Source organism: Sphaerodactylus townsendi, linkage group LG03, assembly GCF_021028975.2.
Source record: "Sphaerodactylus townsendi isolate TG3544 linkage group LG03, MPM_Stown_v2.3, whole genome shotgun sequence".
In the NCBI taxonomy this organism is placed as follows: Eukaryota; Metazoa; Chordata; class Lepidosauria; order Squamata; family Sphaerodactylidae; genus Sphaerodactylus; species Sphaerodactylus townsendi.
In genome coordinates, this window is record NC_059427.1 from 156,193,507 (window position 1) to 156,216,350 (window position 22,844).

The 22,844-nt window shown below is 44.6% G+C and overlaps 3 protein-coding genes and 1 long non-coding RNA gene across 12 annotated transcripts in view; 3 read left to right on the top strand and 1 right to left on the bottom strand.

The window, feature by feature from the left end:
• Positions 1 to 14,343, top strand: part of HOXC6 (homeobox C6) — a 45,616-nt gene extending 31,273 nt beyond the window's left edge. For 3 of the 6 annotated variants that reach the window (XM_048487777.1, XM_048487778.1, XM_048487776.1), the window contains exons 2-3: positions 12,043 to 12,136; positions 13,055 to 14,343. In XM_048487777.1, coding sequence (XP_048343734.1) covers positions 12,112 to 12,136; positions 13,055 to 13,365 — 336 coding nt within the window. In that variant the 5' untranslated portion in view covers positions 12,043 to 12,111 and the 3' untranslated portion in view covers positions 13,366 to 14,343. Of the gene's footprint in view, positions 1 to 1,325; positions 12,137 to 13,030 lie in introns of those variants that run through there. The other 3 variants (XM_048487775.1, XM_048487773.1, XM_048487774.1) reach the window with 3 other exon arrangements.
• Positions 1 to 22,844, top strand: part of LOC125428118 (homeobox protein Hox-D3-like) — a 129,018-nt gene that overhangs the window by 3,132 nt on the left and 103,042 nt on the right. The window lies entirely within an intron of this gene.
• LOC125428128 lies at positions 6,019 to 22,504 on the bottom strand. Its single transcript, XR_007243775.1, has 2 exons — positions 22,249 to 22,504; positions 6,019 to 6,178 (listed from the first exon to the last, which is right to left on the bottom strand). It is a non-coding gene; the product is annotated as an uncharacterized LOC125428128 (long non-coding RNA).
• On the top strand, positions 16,766 to 19,736 carry HOXC5 (homeobox C5). Of its 2 annotated transcripts, XM_048487781.1 has the most exons (3): positions 16,766 to 17,124; positions 17,218 to 17,495; positions 18,200 to 19,736. In XM_048487781.1, the coding sequence occupies exons 1-3, from the start codon at positions 17,015 to 17,017 to the stop codon at positions 18,412 to 18,414; spliced, it is 603 nt and encodes a 200-aa protein (XP_048343738.1). In that variant the 5' UTR covers positions 16,766 to 17,014; the 3' UTR covers positions 18,415 to 19,736. The 2 variants fall into 2 exon arrangements, with proteins under 2 accessions (XP_048343738.1, XP_048343737.1); XM_048487780.1 differs by having other exon boundaries at positions 16,773 to 17,495.

Sequence of the window (22,844 nt, forward strand, 5' to 3'; positions counted from 1 at the left end):
GCTTTTCTATTCCCCCACCCCGGAGTCTCCTCTCAGTTGTCTCTGCTGGAAGCCTGCCGTCCTAGACTTGAATTTTAAGGTTTTCTTGGAGAAGCCTGTCCTCTCCATTTTGGCTTGTTTCCCTTTGCCCGGTGCTGTGTCAGACTCGCCCTAATTCCCGCCCCCCCCTAGGGTTTTTTTGTTTTTTGTTTTTTGTTTTTTGTTTTGCGAAAAGGTGGTGTCCCAAAGAACCCTCATGACGCCTGGCTTTCAGGATCTCTCCATTCCACCGGCTACTTCTGCTTTAACCTCTTACCCAACCGAATGTGCTTTGCAGAATGCTGGGTTTTCAGTGGGTTTTCTCCCTTCCAACATTTGACAAGTTTGAGTGTTTTGCTCACTTTCTGTTTTGTTCCCTGAAAACAGTTTTGGCGAATTGATTCAGAATGTTCCTTCGGTGTTTTAGTAGAGTTCTTTCTTTCTTTCTTTCTTTCTTTCTTTCTTTCTTTCTTTCTTTCTTTCTTTCTTTCTTTCTTTCTTTCTTTCTTTCTTTCTTTCTTTCCCCCAATATATTAATCTATTAATAACCTCGGGCTGATCAAAGGAAAGAGGGTTTTTTTAAAAAATGTCTTGTCCTGTCTAGACTGTTTTGGCGTGGGTTCTCTCCACCAACGTTGCTCAGGGCAACCTTCCAATAATTACGAAATAATCGAAACACAACAATAACAAAACGAAGGCTGAGACAATCGCACTTCTGTCAAAAAATAAAGGATTGGGGGGGAGGGGAACAAAGACCGAGGTTCCTTCCTGAATTATTACAAATGGCTTCCCCTTGCCAATATTAATACAATATGCGGAAATGCAAATCTTTAGAACTGCACCCTGTTTGTCTCTCATTTTAAGGGCCTTCAACTCGATTCCTTAATGAAATATTTAACACATTCCGCATCCAGGTTTATAAAGGCCTCGCTGCTATTAAATTTGCCACTGAGGATAAGGGGTGCGGGGCTTTTCGAAGGGTTGCGCTTCTCTAATTGGATTGCTCCGTGGGTTGCAATGAATGACTACTGTTTATTTAAAAACAAAGCAAAACGGCAAAAGTCAGCGGTCGTTATCCTTCGGGTGGGTGTTCAGATATCTGATCCAATGCTTCCTGGTGGTGCCTGCCATTTTCTTCTTGGAGGAAACAACAGCACCAGGCAACCTCCTTGGGTTTCTGTAAATAAGAGATGCACAAACACTACAAATGGTAAGTGCTCCGTGTATATATACAAATGGTAAGTGCTCCGTGTATATATATATGTATATATATATAAATATATATATATAAATATATATAAATATATATAAATATGTGGTTTAAAGACGGACGAATGGCTGCAGAGGGATAGATAGATAGATAGATAGATAGATAGATAGATAGATAGATAGATAGATAGATAGATAGATAGAGAGAGAGAGAGAGAGAGAGAGAGAGAGAGAGAGAGAGAGAGAGATCAGCTAGTGCCTTTGTAGAACCGACTATGAGATGGTTTTGTTTCTGAGGATCGGATTTCTGGGTCGTGACGTATGCCTGGTCGCCTGGCCTCTGCGAGCTACACGTTTACGTGCTAGTAAATTGTTTGGGGCTGCAGTTCTTGAACATTAAAATGGCTGTGTCTGCTCAGGTCCATGGGCAGGACCTGCTTTCTCTGTTTGGCACCGGGTGACGGGTAAAGTCTTGGGGTGCCAAATCAGGGCGCCTCTAGATATGTGCGGTGCTGATGGTCTGATGAGGGTCGCGGGGAAGAATTTTTTACGAGTCGACAGTGATGCTGTGAACCACAGAGTTGCCGAAAGGGTCTTTTTCCTGGTCACCTCTCGGTTGTTTCCCTCGCTGGTATGTCGAGCTAGCTTTGCTCTGGTGAATGACTCTCAGTCACTCGCGTTTCTCACTTACAAAAAACCCCCCCTGATTTGGCGTGTCTGTTTCCTCTGCCCTGCCCCAACAATCGCCTCTCTCTTCAGGGCTGAGGATCGCCCATACAAAACGCATTTTAACCTATTGATTTTCTCCTTAAACTGACATATTGCCGTCGTTCGTACAGTCAAAGCATTTGGGTGGGTAGAGGAAAAACAGGCAGCCACGTCCTGATTTGTATGCCAGCCGTGCCCGAAGTAAATAGGTAGGCTTCCTTTATTCACATCGTCGCTATAAGACCAGGGGGTCGTAGCGAAAAGGCCCAAGTATTATTGACAGACACGCTGGGCGAAGAGGAGAATCCATGGTTTGCGACCCAGATTCGCCCCTGTCGCTGCCGCTGAAGTTTTGGCCTCAAAACCAGCGTTTGATCCCCAAGTAGCGCCACAAACCCTGCAGTAAAGGCGGACACTGAAAAAAACCCACACATTTGACTTGGCAGCGAGCAATCATATCCGTTTATTAAGATGAGTGCCATTAAATTGAAGGCAGCAAAACCATTCGTGCAGAAGGGTCGTTAGAATGATCGCAATACCCACAATACTCCTAGCAATACACCGATTTTTCATTTCACCGAGGGTATCCGAGGCTTGGAGGGAATAGGGTATAATTAACCAAAGTTTTTAAAAGCGTGGTAATGGATGCACTCCTTGAAATCATGTGATATCCCTGTTTCATTCCCCGGTGTGGAGAAAAGGGGGGGGGGAGAGCGATGGGAAACATGTGCATGGAAGAAGGGGGGAAATAATTACAGTTTCCTGCATCGGTGGTCGAACCTGGAGCAATTAGAAGAGCAAGTTTGCTGGGGGGGAAAATAGAGTTTGATTGCAAAGCGACAGTAGCAGCCGACATCAAAAACATGCCTTGAATTATTGCTGGGGTAGGGGCGATATTGACACCAATTTTCAGTGTGGTTTTGGCTCGGATACCTCTTTAGAACTGCTGTTCTGTTTGCGCAGTGAGGACTTCCGGTTTCTTAACGTGAGTGGTCGGTTTCACCTAGTTATGGGCTGCTTTGAACCCCTGTCTAGAATTTCGGAAATTGGATTGTGTGTGCGTGTGTGGGGGAATGGTTCCCTCCCAATGTAAAGACATTGGAGGCTGGTGGATTTCAGTGGGAGACGATTGAAGCACGTGCTTAGATCTCCGGTTTAAACCAAGGGGTGTCCGGTTGTTGGATCGTGCCCCTAAATATTCTTAATGGGCAGGTTTATTGTTTAAAAAAATACCCAGACAAAACAGAGCTTCGGTGAACATCTGGATTTTAAAAGACTAGTCACTGGGGTGAGTGTATTTTAAAAAGAAATTGAGAAGAGGACCTGCATGATTTAAGGAATTGTGTCTGGGAGGTAATGAAAAATGTTTGCAAATGTTATCTATCAAACAGAAGTCCAGGGGCACCTTTGATTCCAGCAGGAGCCTTTCTCAGTCAAAGTTCTCCAAATTTCATGGTGGGAAAGAATAGAAGAAGGCAGAAGGTCCCAAACTGAGGCATGGTGGTGTCCCTGGACTTCTGCTCTATTATGCTGCAATTGGCTAGCACGACTTCCCCTCTGCAATCTGATTTTTCTGTCCTCAAAAGCGACTGGCTACATTTCCGCCTTCCCCCGTCTTTGCGCCTTTTTTTGGGAGCCGCCTAGGCATGGGAGAGTCCGCAGAGAAATTGGCTTGAGCTTTGGGGGCCTCTCCGGATTTTGAAACCACCCCTGCATGGCATCCGATGACTTGGCTGGGCGGAAATACGTCGATATGGAAAGGGCCATCTTGAATTCTTATGGCAGACTGTCTAGAAATGTATCTGCTACTGGGAGCTTCGTGCGCTCCACCCTTTCCCCATGTCTGTATTTATTAATCAGGGGAGAACGGGGCTGAAATATATGAAGGTGGCTGTTCCGGGTATTGGTGTGGATAGCCAGTTGCAAAATCACGTCTCAGGACCCAATCTTTTTGGGCTCTTCTAGTTCACCAGTCTGAGGTTCAGGAATTGGGAATGCGTCCCTGCCTAGTGCTGGGTATACAATCTGAAATGGCCCTCTAACAAACCAACGAAACACGAGCTGTCTACCTCTAGGAACATCCATTGGATTCAAAAGCTATAGGACTAAGGAGCTGATTTGTGACACTTACCTATGATCTTGGCAGGAGCTTTGGGACAGACCCTAGCTCATTTTCCCAGGCCATTAACCGAATGTAATAAATACGTCGTCTAAGCCTGGGCAGAGTTACTCCAGTCGAAGCCAACTGAAAGCAAAGGCTAGAGGAACTCTGTTCGGGACTGCTTGGACAGAGCCGCCAGTTTCTCGGTCTGGAGAGGCTTTTCTATCGTTCCAGCCCTTGCAAAGTTGTCAGCAAAGTTCGCTGGCATGGAGTCAAAGGTTTTTGGTCTGTGATTCAATTGAAAAAAAGCAATGGAACAGATTCAGGCCGGACTTTGCAAAAGTTGACCTGTTTCACTCTGTCGCCTTGGACTGACGCGGATTATTAGGCACATCCCCCTTCCCGATTTGTACCATCGTACAGGCTGGCAGGACACACAACTCCCCGACCCACCCCCAACCCCCAAACCCTTTAGATTGCATTTTATAGACAGTGGAAATTTGGAGAAAAAAACCCCCCAATCTTTCTGTTTCCCCCTTTAATTTCTCTCTTTTGTTGTTTACTTGTTTTGTATACTGCCACCAAGTGACTGAAACTTGGCAGGCCAACACTTCCCCAGTTTGGTTGTGTGCCCCCCCCCGCCCCCGCTTTCTGTTGGAGAATGAGGGTGGGTGGAAGAAAGGGGTGGCGGGGAGAGAAAGAGCAAGTCGAAAATAACGTTGTTTCAGTCGGGGAGAGAAAAGACTGGTCTGCCATAAAGGCCGGAATCAAGCAGACTTTTACTACTTTTAAAGCTGGGCCCCCTGCCCGCTGTTCCTTTTGCCATCACATATATAGCCCCCTATTAAGGTGCTGGTCGAAGACTCGAACCTTTACGAAGTTTGGTCTCCCAAAGCTATTTGGCAGTCTGAGATGGGAACTATTCAGTGGCACTCTCTTTTTCTGGCTTCCCTTCCCCACTTCACACACCTTGTTGTTGTTTGAGAAATTCCTCCCCCCCCCCCCCCACCACGAGGCAATGTCTTTCATAGTTTCCAGCGTGGATGCATTCATAAAAACAGAAAAAGACACCTGGGCTCAAAATCGCCACTCCTGTCCCACTCCTGGATGGGGAAGATGAGTAAGTTGAAGCAGAGCCCCAAATATTAAATCCTGGCTCAGTTAAAGGCGTTGCAAATTTGTCTGCGTTTTCCAAAGTGGGGAAAAAACGCCTCTCCAAATATATGGCTTAATTCTTTCTAAGCGATCACTTCTTATAAAAACACACATCATTAAGGCAAATAATATTGCGTCTTCGCTTATTGACTTATTGTTTCTTCTCCTCCTCTCCCTCTCTCTCCTGGCGTCCCAAGATTAATTTTTCCCTCTCCCCCACCCCCATGTGCAAACAATAAAATAAAATAAGAACTCATAGATAATGACAACCATTTCTCATTGTTGAATTATTCTTCCTGAACGTATTAAAATCGTATTCTTCTTTGTTTAATCTGTTCACGGGCATAAGTAGTTCCTTATATCCATATTTTATATTGCTCTATAATATCACGCTTTATAATTTTTAAGCCGGTAGCTATTCTCCATGACAATTCGGTGTGACGTCATGACCGCAACTCTCTTGAATGTCAAAAGGAAAGAGGGAAATGATTGCAGAGAACATTTCCGTGCCATAAAACGGAGTAATCCAAGCCAACCATAAAGTTCTCGAAACTGAACATCCTTTGGTGAAGTTTGCTGTGCTATTGGGCTATAATAGACATTCCACAGGAGCTAGCAAAAAACCCTCTCCCCAAAACACAACTCCCCAGTGGATCAAAGCAACCAATAATATCGTTGGCCCTTGTACTGTCAGACCCTGAACATTCCAAATCGCAAGGAATATTTTTAAAAAGAAAAGAAAATAAGAATAAGCAGAAAACGACTAAATATTTATAGGGAGGCAAATCAGTTTTCACGTTAACTAGATATAGACACATTCACAATTCTTTAGGGCGATAAGAAGCTTTAATCTTTTTTTAAAAAAAACAATTAGGACAGATTAAAAGCAGAAGGTATGTTTGTCAACAATAGTGGCAGTTACTTGTGAAGATCCTCCTGGAAGTCCGGAAGGTTTCGAATCTTGGGGGTGAGGAGGAAGCAAGAGATCTGAAATGAGAAACAAGAAGGAGAAGAGAGGAGAAATAAATACACAAACCAACAAACGGGAAATGTACAAACGGGGCACGCATGTGCAAGGCACGAATGGTTTAGGCGTCAGCAAGTTAGGGAATCAGGAAAGCGGGAAGGAGAGATCTACACAAACACTTAGGGACCTTAGGAAAAGAACTTGAATCCTTACTGATCTACCAGCCAGGAGGCAATTGATTGGAAAGGGTATTAAACGCCACAATGGTTTTGCCATTCACAGACGTGTGTTTTGACCGTTTCCAGAACCCCCCATCTCCCCTTTCCTTTCCCAAACCGTGTCCAATGGTTGGGGCATGGTGTTGTTGCCAAACTAGAAAAAAACAACAACACAGGCTGGTTCTCCCACCCCACTCCTGCACACTCTTTCCTCCACTCTCGAATTGCCCCACTAGGTACTCCTGGGAGTCCAGCAATGTTCTATGTCAAAACTGGGAACCTTTACTTTTGGAAGGAAACTTAGCATGGCAGGGTAGGGTTGATGGCAGGGATAGCAAGAAACTACCTGAAAGTTAGAATCTACAGCAGTTTCTCATAAAGCTATAGCAAGGAACCTCAAATCAACCAGGGCTCTACGTTGCCATAAACACCATCGTACATTTTTTGACTGTTTCTCCGTCCAGCAAAGGCTAGTTAGAAAGTTACAGGCCGAACCTTGGAAACGGAGTTTTTTCGACACAGAAAAATCTTCCTGGATTATTACTAATTCTTAATGTGTGTCTCTTTGTCAACAGAAGTGGTTTGTGGGGCTTCTCAACTTTCCTGCTCTGGAGGTTGTTGTTTTTTGTCAACACATTGAAATCCATTTGCAGCCAGGTTGAGTTAATAAAGGTGGGGGGGGGGACCCCAAACTCTGCTGGAAACCGGTAATCCGCATGATGAAAATAACCGAGATGTAATGACTGTAATAGAAGGGCTGGATCATAACATCGCAAACAGATCCGTCAGGCACCATTGGCTGGTGGCGTTTCTGAGTATTCTGAGTTGGCTTCTCCCACCCCCACCACCCCAGTTATTTACGGGCAGAAGCATCATTTGATTAAGAAGGTTGTTCTGTAGGAGCAGGGATAACTCGAGTGCAAGCGCTCTAAATAAATAATTACAAGGCAAGGAGCTCCTGCCTGTAATAAATGTCAAGTCTAAAAAGGCCGAGATAACATATATAAGGTGAGATCAGCTCCAACGAGGTATGCAGCGAAAGGTACCACGTGTATTTACATAGGACACTCAGAAAATAGCCTGGTTTTCTCCTGTGAAGACAATGACCTCACTCAAGACTTATTTGCTATCCGGTTTTCTCTGAAAACATTGCTCTTTCTGTGGTTTTGTGCATCAAAACAAATCCCCCCCTTTTTTACAGGGGGAGGAAACAATCTCTTTTTAGATAAATTTAGATCAACTTATGCATTCCATTATATTAACACATTCAGCTTATTATACATAGGTACACATCAATGCGTCCACTCGCAAATTTGCCTTTTCACTCATGGTATACTCATTGGTACCTCTCCGTACTGGCTAAAAATTCAGAGGGAAAACACGAGCAACATACGATAAACAGGGCATGTGTGTGTCAATAGGGAAAGTTCAAATCAATCTATCCATGAATAATAAACCAGTACAGTCCAGAGTGCAAGCTAACCCAACACATGAACAGCAAACAAATGCTTTTGACCCAGGGCAATTTTAGATGTATATTTAAAGCCAACCAGACACAACCTGCATTTATGAATAAGCAGTTTTCTACACCTAGGCAACAGACTGGGCAAGAAATCATGAAGTTTTGTGTTGGCTACGCTTGTGTTAGCTATCTCAGCTGCTCGCTGTCTCATTAACAGCCCCCCTCCCCAACTCCTCTCTTTAGAAACAAACAAACGTCTGCGGTCCAAATTTTTATAGCAAAATCAAAATCGGACAGCATCTTGCTGAAGGGAGCTACCAGGCTGGAGAGAGAGAGAGAGAGAATGTGTGTGTGTGTTTCAAGGATTGCTCTTTCTCCCTTTTAGCAATTACTGGGATAGAAAACACATGTGTTGACTGTGCATTTTGAAGCTTTTCTTTAAATCAGTTCATCAATTTGCTAATTACAACAGAGAGAGGAAGAGAGAGGGGGGAGGGAGGAAGAGAGAGAGAGAGAAAGCATGAATTCTAAAGAGACGTATTTTTTAACTCCTTTACATCAGTGTGGGGTAAAATCGGGGTAAAAACAAAAACGGGAAAGCAGCTTATGAGACAGAGGATGTTATTGCAGCTTTCTGAGGGCTTTTTAACTCCAGGGGGCAGCGAGAGGGGGAGAGAGACCCGGCTGCTATTAAAGATCTACTCGAGGACTTGGGCATATTTTCGCTGCTGTGTAGCAGTTTTAATAAAACATCTGTTCTTGCTTCTGCTGATGAGTTTACATAATTGTTTGCAGACCAATTTAATGAGAAAGAGTCCTACACATTTCCCTATACATTATTTTCAGAGAGGGGGGAAAGGCGAGGAAGAGAGTTCCTTGCACCCATATTCTCCAGATCTTAACACTATCTTCTCCCCCCCCCCCCCAAGGAAATATATAAAGTGTACATTAGCTAAGAATACTTGGGGGAAGAATGTAATTACCCTGTTTCTGTCCAGTATGGTCTTGCCCTCTTCTTTTCCCACCGAACCAAACGTTAAGAGCACGACATTCCATTGCTGAATGTCTTTGCCCCAGCTGTTTCTCCTCCCTATAATTCCGCCAGACTTCTAGATATTCTCTTCTGTTTAGAAAAGTAATAAAACACTTCGCTTTCTCCACTCCGAGTCACTTGGTAGTTAAACAGGGTCTCTCCGAAACAGGACCTGTGCAGACTCTCCAGACCCTTCGTCCTAAACCTTAAATCCCTGAGATTAAGATTGTTATGTTTTAAAAAGTCTCCAAAACTAGAGAATCTCCCCCCCCCCCACAGTGCCTCCACCACACACAAAAAAGCCAGGAGTCCTTTTAATTAATACATTGCTAATTTTCATCGCAGGGTTCTGTGGTTGTTATTGGTCACTGCCCAGTCTACATACAAGCAAGCACTCAGGTATATAGGAAAGGAGATTTTTCAATAGCAAGACAACTCAAACGTTCATTAAGGAAGGAAGATGTGCGCATGAGGAGAGCGCCCAGCTCTCCCAGTTTGGGTTGACTGGGTCTAGAAACCTTCCAGCATTTTAAAGCCTTCCAATTAATGTCATTGGTTTTCAGAGCAATTCCGACTAAAACGGATTCCATTGTATTCACGACTTCCTATGTCCCTCTGTTTGTCTGTTGACCTACCGTCTCCGTGTACACATGCCTATACGTAAAGGCACAGTGGGTGTATTGTTATGTATATCTTTCTGACTGGGGAGGGGTGGGGGTTACCTTATGGTGCCTCCCCCCCACCCCCACCCCCCGCCCTCTGGAAAGTAAGGGTGTGTGTGAGTATAGGTTCCCTGTCAGTAATGCTGTGTATAGCTGAAAAAAGGAAGAAACGATAACAAATCAACCAGAAGCCCCAAAGTCTGCTTACTGGGGAATGGGCGCCCTGTGTTCCAGCCTTCAGTGTGTACAAGTTTGAATGACAGCTGCTGCCGGATGGCAGACATGACTATTCAAGTGGGGCTTGAGCTTCATAACAATCCACATTTTCTTGCAGTCTTTTCATATGTCCTCATTTGCTTTTTTAAAAGGTGGGAAACTTTATTTTTTCTCTCTCCCTACTAACACTCAAGCAACGCTTAATGTTGTACACGATGAATCCTTGAGACCTTTTTTTGTCAGCTGTAGTCTCGTTTATGGTTTTATGACTACCATTGATTGCTTTGTTGCACAGAGGAAAAAGATCATAAAATCCTCTGGCATCCGGGTTTCTGTTAAAGCAGGGCTTGGGGGTGGGGGCGAAGTGGGGGATGTACTCCCCTTCATTCCCAACTAAAATCTGCTGGGGACGCTTCCCCTCATAGAGGAATCTGAAAAGTATTGATTAATTACGAACAAAACCCACTGAGAAATACACTTCAGCTTTCCAGATATTCGTCTGATTTCATTTCATGGACTACACCACATAGATTGCTACTTTCAAAATAATAAAACAACAAAACCACAAAAAGGTCCTCAAACAAGTACATGGGAAGGTTTCCTAGTCCTACATGATTTTTTAAACAGCAAGCCAGTGGAATGCTGAAGGAGGCAGGCTTTATTTACAGATCAGCAGGTATATTTTACATTGAAGGAACAATTTATGGCTCTGGATTGAAATTAAAATGAGATTTGCTGTCCATTTCAATTAGTGCATCGTTGCAAATCCACACAGGAGGAGAATATAATCTCCTCTCTAATCTAACTAAACATTTCCAGGGAAGTTATCTAATCAGCGACAGATATCTGGAGCCATAAATAGTGGGTGGGATCATTTTTAGTTTTTTGGGGGGGCAAACGTAAACATGACCTGCTCTTTCCAACACACTCCACTGCAAAGGGACAAGTCAAGCTTTGAGCACTGTTAACGGTGTATATGTATGTAAACATTCCTCTAGCAGTTTCCAAACTCTCTGAAAAATTACTAAGCGAATATTTTAAAACAGAACCTTCGGAATGTGCTAAAAAAGAAGGATTAAGGTGAAACCAGAATGTTGTGGTTTGATATGAGAGAGAGAGAAAGGAGTAGAGAGAAAGACAGAGAGAGGGGCTGCAAAGTTCTTAAAATTGTAAAGTACAGAAATGCCCTAAAACAGTCACACACACACACACACACACACACACACACACACACACACACACACACACACACACACACACACACACACACACACACACACACACACACACAGTATCTGCCCAGTGTCATCCTGTTTCCTTTTCCCTGCTTTCAAGATGGTCATGCAAGGAACACAAGCACTTGATTCCACATTTATTGACCAATAGTAAATTAGTGGAGGGAAAGAGAATTTATGGTTTAATATTTTATGCACACTTGAGATTTATGGCTATAATTTCTGGCCTATTTGGGTAGCTAGGTATTAAGCAAGCACTAGGAGGTGGGGGAAACCAAACATCCAGATCTTCATAATCGTTTAATTAAAAAAAAAAGTCTAATTGGACTGTGATTTTTTAGTCTTTCTTTCTTTCTTTCTTTCTTTCTTTCTTTCTTTCTTTCTTTCTTTCTTTCTTTCTTTCTTTCTTTCTTTCTTTCTTTCTTTCTTTCTTGTGCCTCTCCCTCCTCCCCCCTTCCCCCGAAACCATACTTACTCTTCCCGCCCCCCCTTCTCCTAAACCATCTTATATTTAGAATTTCAAGACTTACTTTCAATGCATACTTAGTTTCAACTGGGGAATCAACACAAGCAAAAGCAATTTTTCCGTGTCTTGACATCTAGCTTCCTATTGGCTCACAACAGATCAGCTGACTTTGTCATTTTGTCTGTCCTGGAGTGGAGCCGTCCCTATAACAATCTAGTTCAGACTACAAACTGGAGACAGAAATAAATATTAAAGAAATCATACAGCCAGGTATAGGGGGGAAGATATGAATTCCTATTTCACAAACCCGTCGCTGTCCTGCCACCTCACCAGTGGTCAAGAGGTGCTGCCCAACGTGGCTCTGAATTCCACTGCCTATGACCCTGTAAGGCATTTTTCAACTTATGGAGCCGCGGTTGCTCAAAACAGGATCTATTCATCTCCTTTTTATTCACCGCAAGATAACGTTGTCTTTAGCTCCACTCGAGGACCCTATGATTACGGATCTAATGCCTTTTATCAAGAAAAAGACATGCTTTCTAGCTGCAGGCAAAATTCTATGGGACATAATACACAAACTTCCATTGCACAGGATTTTACCAGTGACCAAAACAGGAGCACATCCCAGGAACAGAAAACTAGCATTCAGATATACCCGTGGATGCAGCGCATGAACTCCCACAGTGGTAAGTTTTACAGCTTGCAGAGATAAATTAAATAAACTGAACCATCTTTACGACCGTCTCCCTAGCAGAACAGTCTCAGCTACTTTTTATGGCCCCATAAAAACAATAATATAGCTTCCTCACAGTTGCCGCTACAGGCCTTTTATTTGTTAAGTTGTTGCAAGCAAATATGGCTTGTTATGCTGTTTCTAATTAAAAGACTTGGAGAGTGTAAAATATCTATAATAAAGTGCATTCAGCTTTTATTTTTTTTCTTTGAAGGGGGGCTGGGTGGGATTGAAGGACAGACTGGAACTGAGGTGTCTATGTATGTGTGTTTGTATGCATTAACCAATATATTCTATTCGTTGTGTCCCATGTGTGTATATACACACCACACATACACATCTCTATATCCCTGATAGGTGAGCAAGGGTATTTTTACGAAGGGGGGGGGGGGAGAGAGAGAATGCAAAATGTCTTGTCCAATAACAGGTTTGGGAAAGGGGGATTTATGTAGTCGCTCGACTTCATCGTAGGTGAGAAGGAGGGTCTCTTCTTCGTAATTAAAGCCACGTTGGAGTAAAAATCTAATGAGATTTTTTTGGTAGAGTTTGGAGAAATAATTAAAGCTAAGACATTTTGAATCTTTGGAAATAAGATGGGGGGTGGGGAGAAGGTTTCAATTCGATCCCAACCCCCTCCCCCTTTCCTCCCAGCTGGGTTTTTAATGGGCAGCTAGGCTAAGGAACAGAATTAGATTTTTGAGGGAGGGGGGCGTGTTGGTGGATGACAATGAAGGCAGACCCTAAAAGATGGGGCTGGAGGTAGACGACGGGCATCCGTTTTCTCCCCTGTTTTTCTCTGTGCATTTATGGTTGGGTTTTTTTCAACCCCGTGGTTAATGGTTTTTAGTTTGTTTGGTTTCCGAATCCATAGGGGTCGGCTACGGAGCAGACCGCAGGAGGGGCCGCCAGATCTACTCCCGTTACCAGACCCTGGAGCTGGAGAAAGAGTTCCACTTCAACCGCTACTTGACGCGACGGAGGCGGATCGAGATCGCCAACGCGCTGTGCCTCACGGAGCGCCAGATCAAGATCTGGTTCCAAAACCGGAGGATGAAATGGAAAAAAGAGAGCAACTTGAGTTCCACGCTGTCTGGGGGAGGGGGCGCCGGCGCGGCCGCGGATAGCCTGGGGGCCAAGGAGGAGAAGCCAGAAGAAACAGAGGAAGAGAAGCCGAAGGAATGAACGTGGGCAGCGCGGCACCTTCCCCAGCAACCCCTCCCTCTCCTCCGACACACACGGTGCCCCCTTTCCGCCGCCACCGTCACCCCACGTTGCTGCTCGCCCTCCCCTCCACACACCCCTGTTACCACTTTCACCATTCAGACTTTGGGGCTGCGTGAACGAGAGACTCTGGGGGATGCAGGGAAAGCTCCCTGGCCCTCTCCTCCCCCTCCCCACACCGCCCTATCCCCAGCACCCCCACTTCAGAACGAGGTCCAAAACTGTCTTGACTTTCTACCTAGGAAGGCCACCTTTACCTTCCAGCCCCACCTACCTTCTCTCCTTCATTCCCACCCCCACCCCCAGCCTATTTATCCCCCTTTGCATACGGACTGTATTGAATGCAACATCACAGCCCCCCCCCCCTTCCTTTCCTCCGCCACCTCTCCATTCCTTCTCTGAAGACAGAACGGGGCTCACAAAAAGGCCCTGCAGGGCTGATTCTGGCTGCACTGGAAACCGACCGTGTCAGTATGAACTCTATGCAGTGTTTGGCTTCCAAAATAATAATTAGAACGGGGAGGAGGGGGGGGGGACCATTGAATTCCTTGTCCCTGCGAGAGAGAGAGAAGTTTCCTCCATTCTGCCCTTTTTTCCGAGCCTCTAAGCGATGTCTACCTAAATATAGCATTTTTTTCCAGAGTAAACTAATTGTATTTAAACACTACCTGGGTCATGATGCATACTATCAACTGTGACAGTTTCTGTGTGAATATTTTTAGCTGTATTTGTGGTCTCTTGTATTTATATTTATGTTTAGCACTGTAATGTTCAAACAGTATAAAGTGAATGGAATTAGAGCAAGTAGGAAGCAGGAAAAAAAGGGGGGCGCGGACAACCCCCTTCGTGTTAACACTCTCTAACATCATGTATAAAGGTCACGTCCAGAGGACTATGGTTGAGTATTTAATAAAAACTGGATATTATTTTTAAAATTTACTTGGGTGGCTTTTGGAATTTTAATGGGGACGCTCGAGGTGGAAGGGGCAGAATTACGCGCCTGTACCCCCTTTTCGATGCTGCAGGCTCCTCCAACGCCTCTCACTATCAACTGAGCCGAGTTTACTCGGAAGTAAATCTCACGGAGTCCAGCAGTCCATGCCTTCAGTGATGCCCGCATGGGATCCTTTTCTCTCTCTGTGTGAGAGAGTGTGTGTGTGTGGTGCGTGTGTAAACACGCCAAAAGGTGGAGAGCCCCTATTCGCCCCTGTGCGCTGAAAAACAACCTTGGGAAACCTGCTTCCATCCCTTCTGGCTCTGTAATTTCAAAAGCCCCGGCAGAAGGTCTTGCTTCAGCATCTCCGAGGTCAAACGTCCCTTCCAAAACAAAATTCTAGGCAACGAGCAGCGTTTTCGCCCCACTCCCCGGTTCTTGCCTCCTTCCGCTACCCTGAAATCTCCAAAGTGAAGCTGGGACCGGTCCAGGGACTCTTCCTACCCCTTTCTAAATTTATTCCGGCATAATACGCTGGATAGTGGGAGAAAACCTTTAAAAAAGACATTTTGGGAGGGCAGGGGCTTAAAAAGTCCCATTGGCAATAAGTACCTCAGAGTGCAATCGCAGCCATTGGTGTTGCATTGTGATTCTGAGTCGGGAATTGTTCTGAGCCTTCTTGCTTTACCTCACAGGCGTCTTAGAAAGAGATACAAATTTGCAAGCGAAATCTTTGTTATCTCAAGTATATCGACCAGCGAGAAGCCTGAGCCACCCCTTAACATGTTCTGTGGAACCCCCCAGGCTCCCATCTGAACTAAACAAAAGACCAACATGCTTTCGGGCAGTTTGTTGGTTTCTCATCTTTGCTTTTCCAGAGCCCTTCCAGTTTTCTTAGGGTGTGCATGCATCAGCAGACATGTTCTGCACTCCCTGTGTGTGTCAGAGAGAAAAGGAGAGTCCCTGTTTCTTTCTTCATGCTAGTGTGCGCATGAGAGACAGAACTCAAATTCTAAATAAGGTTATTGAAGACAGCAAATATCTCTACCGTAAATATATAAAGCAAACATATCTCTATTTCAAGGTACATAGCCACGCATCTCTCTCTTCCGAATGAAATGGAATATTTAAATATTTTGATCAGTCCTGTGAGCTGAACTTTTGGCTGCAGGTCTGGCAAATTAAAAAAACAACTCACCCTCTTAAAAATAGCTAAAGATTATATAAAGGCCTTTAAAACAGTATAAGAGGTTTAAGGTGTAAGATACCAGGAGGTCTTTAAAATCTCTCCCGTACAAACCTCAACTCCAAACATTGCACAAAAACTGGAGCAAAATCAGGGAAAATTCGGTTTCCACTCGGCCCTTCCCTACCTTGAAACCATACAGTAAAATGGAAACGAATCCTGTTTGGTCTCGTGAGTATTCCTAAAGGCGTATTCCTTTCTCTCTCTCTAGACTGGCCAGATAAAGCCACTCTCCTGTTTGAAACGAGCAAGGGAAATGTTAACATATACCTTTACCTGTGAGTCCCCCCCCCAAAAAAAAGCTCACATACAGACCATATAAACGAGAAACAAGGTGTATGTTTATTTCACTCGCCCACAGCATGAAAATGATTTATGGCCAGGCCGATTTGATTCACAACCGCCATTGGATACACACTCACACTCACACGCAGCCACACAGCTACGAACACAGCCCACAGATCCTTCACACAGAGACCGGAAGATTAATATAGCCTTGGATCCCATCCGCTGCATATGGATGAACATCAACAGCAGCTCTGTCCGATTCATTATGCATGCATGCATGCAAAGAACACATGGCACAGACATGTGCGTCAGACACATGATCTGAATACATACAAAGCGTGCTGAGAGAATTGCCTGCGGCCCAGCCCATGTGGACTTTCTGGCACGCCAAGAGAATTCGAACCCAGCTCTTGGCGAATAACGTCTGCGCCAAATCGCAGCACTCGCCTGGGGCTGAGAGGCACAGACAGTCGCAGCACACAAGTACACAACACCGTCTACTTCAACGGGGTAGCTTCTCATATCGGGTCTATCGATGAGGAAATATTATTTGCACACGTTTCTTCTCCAGGCCGTATTTCACATTATGGACTGCAAAGGCAGAAAATTCCCTGCGAGTCCTTGTGGACGGGAAATCAGCTCTTCCTTCCATCCTTTGGAAGATTTAGGCGTTTGTGGGTATTGAGGTATTCCACGCCCTTCAGCCCGGAGCGTTAGCAGAGGGGTAGTATTTTATGAAACGTCATACCCCAGACCCGGCACCAGGTGACGCTATAGTCTCATTGTCTCCGTGTTTTGAGCGTGGGGCTCTTTTTTTCCCCCGGTTTCGCTATGCCAACATCTCACATACGTTTCACGGGCTTCCATCAATAACCTCCTGGGGTCATCAAGCCAAATTTATGACTGGCCAACATTGTCACGTGATTCTATTTAAACATCCCATATTTGGGCAGCGCACATAGAATAAAGAAAAGAAGGATCTCCACCTATAAATTCTGCACTTTAGAGAACAAAAAACCTGAACTTCAAAAGGGCCACAAATCAAGCCTAATCAAAGGGGTGTGAGAGAAAAGAGCGAGGGAGAGAGAGAGAGAGAGAAAGAGAGAGAGAGAGAGAGAGTGGGGGAAAATATAATTCCTGACATGAGTTCCTACGTAGCCAATTCGTTCTATAAGCAAAATCCAAATGTCCCAGCCTATGCCATGCAAAATTATGGGAATTATGGATCTGTGGCTGAGGTTCAGCCATCCAGGTATTGCTACAGTGGGCTGGATCTGAGCATTACATTCCCTTCATCTGGGGCTTCCAACTCTCTGAACGGTGTGGACATGTCTTCAACCCCCAGAACTAACCCCGACCGACCTTCCTGTACAGTCATGGGATCTTCAGGGCACACTTTAGGCAGAGACGACCAGGCACCTCTAAACCCAGGAATTTACAGTCAGAAAACTGGTAACAGCAACACCTCCACCACGTCGATGGAAGATAGATCTAAGAGCGGTGGGGAAATCAAGAATGAACCGGTGCAAACAGCCCAGCAAAGCGGGCAGACCCATCAGCCGCCGCCGCACCAGCCGCCTCCACAAATATATCCGTGGATGACCAAACTCCACATGAGCCACGGTAAACTTTCGCTTCTCGATTTTGTTTCACAGGATTTGCCTGGGTTTTATAGGCCATACGGGGCAAATAATAAGGGGGGGGGGGAACCTGGGGTCGTAAATTTTACGACTAAGGCATCAATTGCTCGTAAAACTGTCCTCTAAAAGGCTTAGAGGCTATATACGCCCAAATTTATGACGGCATAATTGGATCATAGAAACAAAACGGGTATAAAGGCAATATTCTGTTTGGGGGCGGTAAGGTAGAGGAGAAGGAAAGAATTTTTTTAAAGGGTGGGAAATAATTTGGAAACGCGGGCTTTCTTGAAGAGGGTTTATAGGTTTTCAGAAGCGTTGCCACATTTATTCCATAAGCTATGGCTTTCGCAGCCTAGGAAATGGACGGCGAGGTCTAATTTTCCTTCTCAGAGGCACTTTTCTCGTGGTTTGAGTAGAAATCGTTTCCTTGGGGGCTAACCTTAGCTTGAACTCCAAACTTTAGCGAGAAGGTATTAGACCCCCTCCCCCCACAAACACCCCAATGTACCAGTAAACATTTTTAAAAAAACTATGTAAAACCAAAGAATCTCCTTCACATTATTGTAGCCTTTCTGACGCTGTTCCCCTCCATCCTTTTTCTTTCTTTTTTTTTTTTTAAATCCAACAACTTCATGGTCGGTTTGTTTTGTGCTCTCTTTTTTTTATGCGCTGCCTTTTCTTTTCCAGAAGCAGACGGCAAACGCTCCAGAACCAGCTACACTCGCTATCAAACTCTGGAACTCGAAAAAGAGTTCCATTTTAACAGATATCTCACCCGCCGGAGGCGCATAGAGATTGCCAACAACCTGTGTTTGAATGAGAGGCAAATCAAAATATGGTTTCAAAACCGGCGGATGAAATGGAAGAAAGATTCCAAAATGAAAAGCAAAGAAGCCCTCTAGGTAGAAGTCTGGGACGGGGTGGGGGCGGCGGCGGCGGCGGCGGGGGCAGGGGCAGGGGGTGGGAACCAGGTCGTGTTGACAAGAAGTGAGCAACCTATCTTGAGAAAACTTTTTGGGGGGGGGCTTGGGCGAGGAGAGTGGGAAAGGCGGGGGGTGGGGGTGGTCGCGGACTGACCTGAGCTACTCGCTCTGGCAAATCTATCAGACAAAAGGCGTTTTCTTATTAGTATGCAAAATAAAGCCCCCCCCCTTTTAGCTTCCAGTAGAAGCCACAGTTAAGCTACTCTGGAGGACTCGTAACAAGCCGCGCTCTCTAACCTCCCGATAGGTGGGAAGGGAGACATGTGTTGGGTCAACTCACAACCCGGTCCAGAGTTGAATGGGGGACGTTTGACGGGTCTTCAACATCACCACGAGAAACAGTATTATCATAAGTGTAGGACATGATCCTGGAAGCTGTTAGGAGTTTTGAAGTGAGGAGGAGAGGAGGGATGGTATCTTCACGACTTTGAGAAAGTCCAAAAGCCTTGGTCCCTAGCACCAGAACTCGGAAGTCGGAGATGCCTCCAGACTTTCCCATCCAAGGCCGAGGAGGTTGAAAATTGCCATTCCTGGGCACGCTTGAGATGCGGGTGAGTCCTCCTGGGCTCCATGGAGACTTACTTCCGAGTAAACGTGCCTGGGACGGAGAAGCGTGCCCTGAGGGCGGCGTGCCCTGAGGGCGAGAGCCCCTGTTTACTTTTGAGGCGCATTGAAAGTTTGCCACATGTGGTTTTCTGGATGCACTTAATCTGAAAGGTTGGGGAGGGCGGGGAGGGGGGGCGGTCATGCTCGTAAGAGATGAGTTCCTCGGGACTGGGGTGCGCGTGTGTTTGTATGTGTGTGTTTCACTTTATTATCTCACCACCACCCCCTTCCTCAGTGACTTATTTTTGTATTATTTGCATATGAAAGAAAAGTGAATGGACAATGAGCAAATCTGTTTTAGCGTCTCCCCTGGGAGATTTGCGCAAAAATATGAAAGCACTGTTTTGGGAGTGGGCGGGGAAGGGGAGAAGAGCAGTGAAGTCTCTGGACTTAAATATTCCTGTGTATTTATTTGCTTCGTAATTAATGTGGCTTTGCAAACAAAAAACCCGATATGCTGAATTTTCATACAAATGTACACCTTCTGTTTACATGTACGCCATTCTAGCCAGTAATCCCTTTCCTCTCCTCGATGTTGTATTCCATATATTTATTGGTTGTAATTTCATATGTGAAAGACCATGGAACATATATATTTTGTCATATTGAATAAACGTTAAAGAAGACTTAAACAATTAAGGTTGTGGAAAGGAGGACTCTTTTAAGGTGCCTGTTTCTTAATTTTATTTATTTATTTTTATTTTATTTATTTATTAGATTTTTATACCGCCTTATCCCCAAGGGGCTCCGGTTAAGTGGTTAAGTGGTTATCATTCAAAAACCACCACCACCACCCCTCTTTAACCTACTGTTTGTTTGGTACAAAAAAAATCTCAGGTAGGAGGGGGGATCCCCTTGATTTTTACCTGGTCAAGCTAAAAAACAAAACAAACCCTGAGGCAGTGGTTGAACTACAGCAAACCTCTTTGAAATCCTATTGCATCCAATGGGAGAGTTAAGATATTCTCAAAAACCAAAATGCTAAATCCAAACTTTCACAAGTTTCTGTCTCTGGATTTTGGAGTCTTCTTCATACCAATGGGTCTTACTGAGTCCTCAGGTTGGAAGGGAGTCCCTGGGGTTGACTTGGAAACAAAGATGCATAGGATTGCGTTGGTCTTAGTTTCAACTAAGGAAGCCTGGGGACACTTGCGAATCTTGTTTTCTCCCCCCAAAGTACTGTGAGTTGTGTGCATTCCTTTTGTCTGTCTCTATGCTGTCTTCCCCAACTAGCATTTCAGAAAAGGTTGGGCCTTGCCTGAAATGCTGAGCAGTTTTTGATGTAAACATTGTATGGCACTGAGTACTTCCACTGATGTACAAAGGACTTGGTACGTTTCTGTCTCTTCCTTTCTCTTTCTCCCATTTCCAAAATCTCAGTCGTTCGGATATTTTTAAAACTGGGTTATTTGGCAAGAATGTATTGTTTGTGACATTCCTGCTAAAGAATCCATTTTATATCTTTTTTAAAATCCCACTGAAGAGAATCAGTGGGCTCAGGCATATAGTTCTGTGTCTAGATCACTTCCCATGGACTCTGTGAAGGTAAATGTTTTATCCGAGGAATGTATATAATAGAATTAGCTAAGGATTGTACAGCAGGACAGTCGGGTAGGGCAGGCTAATTTGGACGGCTGTATCAAGTGGGCTCTTTGGGGAAAGTTTTCACTTTCTAGATGTTATGTAAGGAGAAGAAAGTGCAGCCAAACCTGCCCTATCTTTCTCCGGGTGCTTGAAGACCTCACCCCACAGATTCCTAAGGCCTTTTAAAAAATAGCTTATACAGTCTTCTTTATTTAACATGTCCAAGAATCTCAAAAGTTAACTTCGCTAACTAAAGAGGCCAATGGATGTGGGAAGGAAGGTTGTGCATGCATTTTTGGGATTTTTGTTGTTGTCTATATGCTGACTGTATACACCTCCTCACAGATCCACACTCTCAGGTGGGTATGCCTGACCTATCTTCAGAACTATTTACAGTAGAACCAAACTTGGAATGCGGGATTTCAATAGCTCAATAAAAACCTTTATAGTGTCTCCTTGACACACTCCAAACAATGGAGCCATTTCCTGAACCAGGAAACAAACATTTCTTTGCATGATGGTGGAAACTTCTAAGGGCAGAACTGGAGCAGCCTGCTAAAAATTGCCAACTTGGCAGGCTGTTCCTACCACCGACACACTCGGCTCTGTTTTTGTAGTCCACTGGTTTTATTATTGTGATTATTATTGAGTGGTCTCCGGCAGGATCAAATAATACTGTCACTAAGGCAATGACAATTTATTTTATTGCAATTTTACAGTCCATTTGAAAGTCTCTCTTCCCTTTTCCGGCTCAGCTTGTAATTTTCTTTCTTTCTTTCTTTACTTGCTTACTTGTTTGTTTAGGCATTGAGTGTTAATAAAGCCAGGGCAAAGCAGATCAAAGGTCTAGGCTTTCTTGTCTGATCCAGAGCTGTTTTTTAAAACAAAAATTGTCATTTATTTTGCCCCATGCTTTTATAACGTACATTTCCCAAGAGGACAGCAACATAAAATGGCATATGATATATTTCGCCGATGTTTGGAAATACTTGTGTATTACCTATTTACTCAGGTGCAGAAAAGAACTTATATGTAGGTAACTCTTGTCTTAGACCCATAGGTGTTTCTCCACATCTGTTTTAATCTATTTTATCTGCAGGTTTTTCGGTTGCCCTCCTCCCCCACCCCCCCTTTAAATCTTGGCCTTTCCTTTCCCTTTAATCGGAAGTCTGCCAAAGAATAATTGGGCTTGACAGGTTAGGGTTAACAAAATCAGATGTACTTTTGTTTTATCCGGGGGGGGGGGGGGGACCCTTCGCGCGGAGACGTCCAAACTTTTCCATTACCATAACGCGAACCAGCCGAGTATATACAGCTTTATGATTAATTATTCGTTTATCCAGCGAACAACGTGGGACTATTTAGGCCTCTTCCCTGTCTTTTTAAAAAGTAATTTTTCAGGACTGATTAATATTTGGCTGTTGGGCTTGTCGTTGGCTTTTCGGTATTCACCACCTAGCCCCCTCCTCTTCCCTCCCCCCCCCCTCGCCTTTCTCCTGCTTTTCAGTCCCCCTCCTAAAAAGAACTCTGGCAAAGTCAAGAAGGAAATGAAACATCGCTTACCTTCACTGTCATCCGTGTCAACACGGTGGGGACTTTTTAAAAAGGCCTCCAAACAAGAAAAGAAGGGAGAGGGAAAGGGGGGGGAGAGGAGAGAGAGAGACACCCACGGTTCCAATGTTTGTGTGCTTTCAAAGAGACACAGAGGAAGGAAGGGGGGGCGGGTGGGAAGAAAAAACAACAAATAATAATAATCCAGGATTTTTAAAGCCCGGGCTTTCCCCTTTCGCTCGGAACATTAGCCGAAATACCCGTGGCTTCTAAGTGAATTTAGTAGTTTCAAACTTTTGAAGGTTATTTATGTGGATAGCCCAAAGCAAAAGCCCTGAATGGCTCTCGGTGAGCACGTGGTGTCATTAAACTAAGTTTTATGGTTTGGGGGAGCTGACATACCCACAATATATTTACATCATATATAATCTTAACTGTCCACCATCGCAGCTGCTAGAGCTGCTTAACGCTGGGACGGTGGGACCAGGCAGTTAGTGCGGATTACGACGTCTCCGGCTGCTGGTGGGGAAGGTACATCTTCCCAAATGGATCCCTGGCGAGATCTGTAAGTCAATTTCGGTGTTTTCTCCCCCACCCTCCCCGCTCCC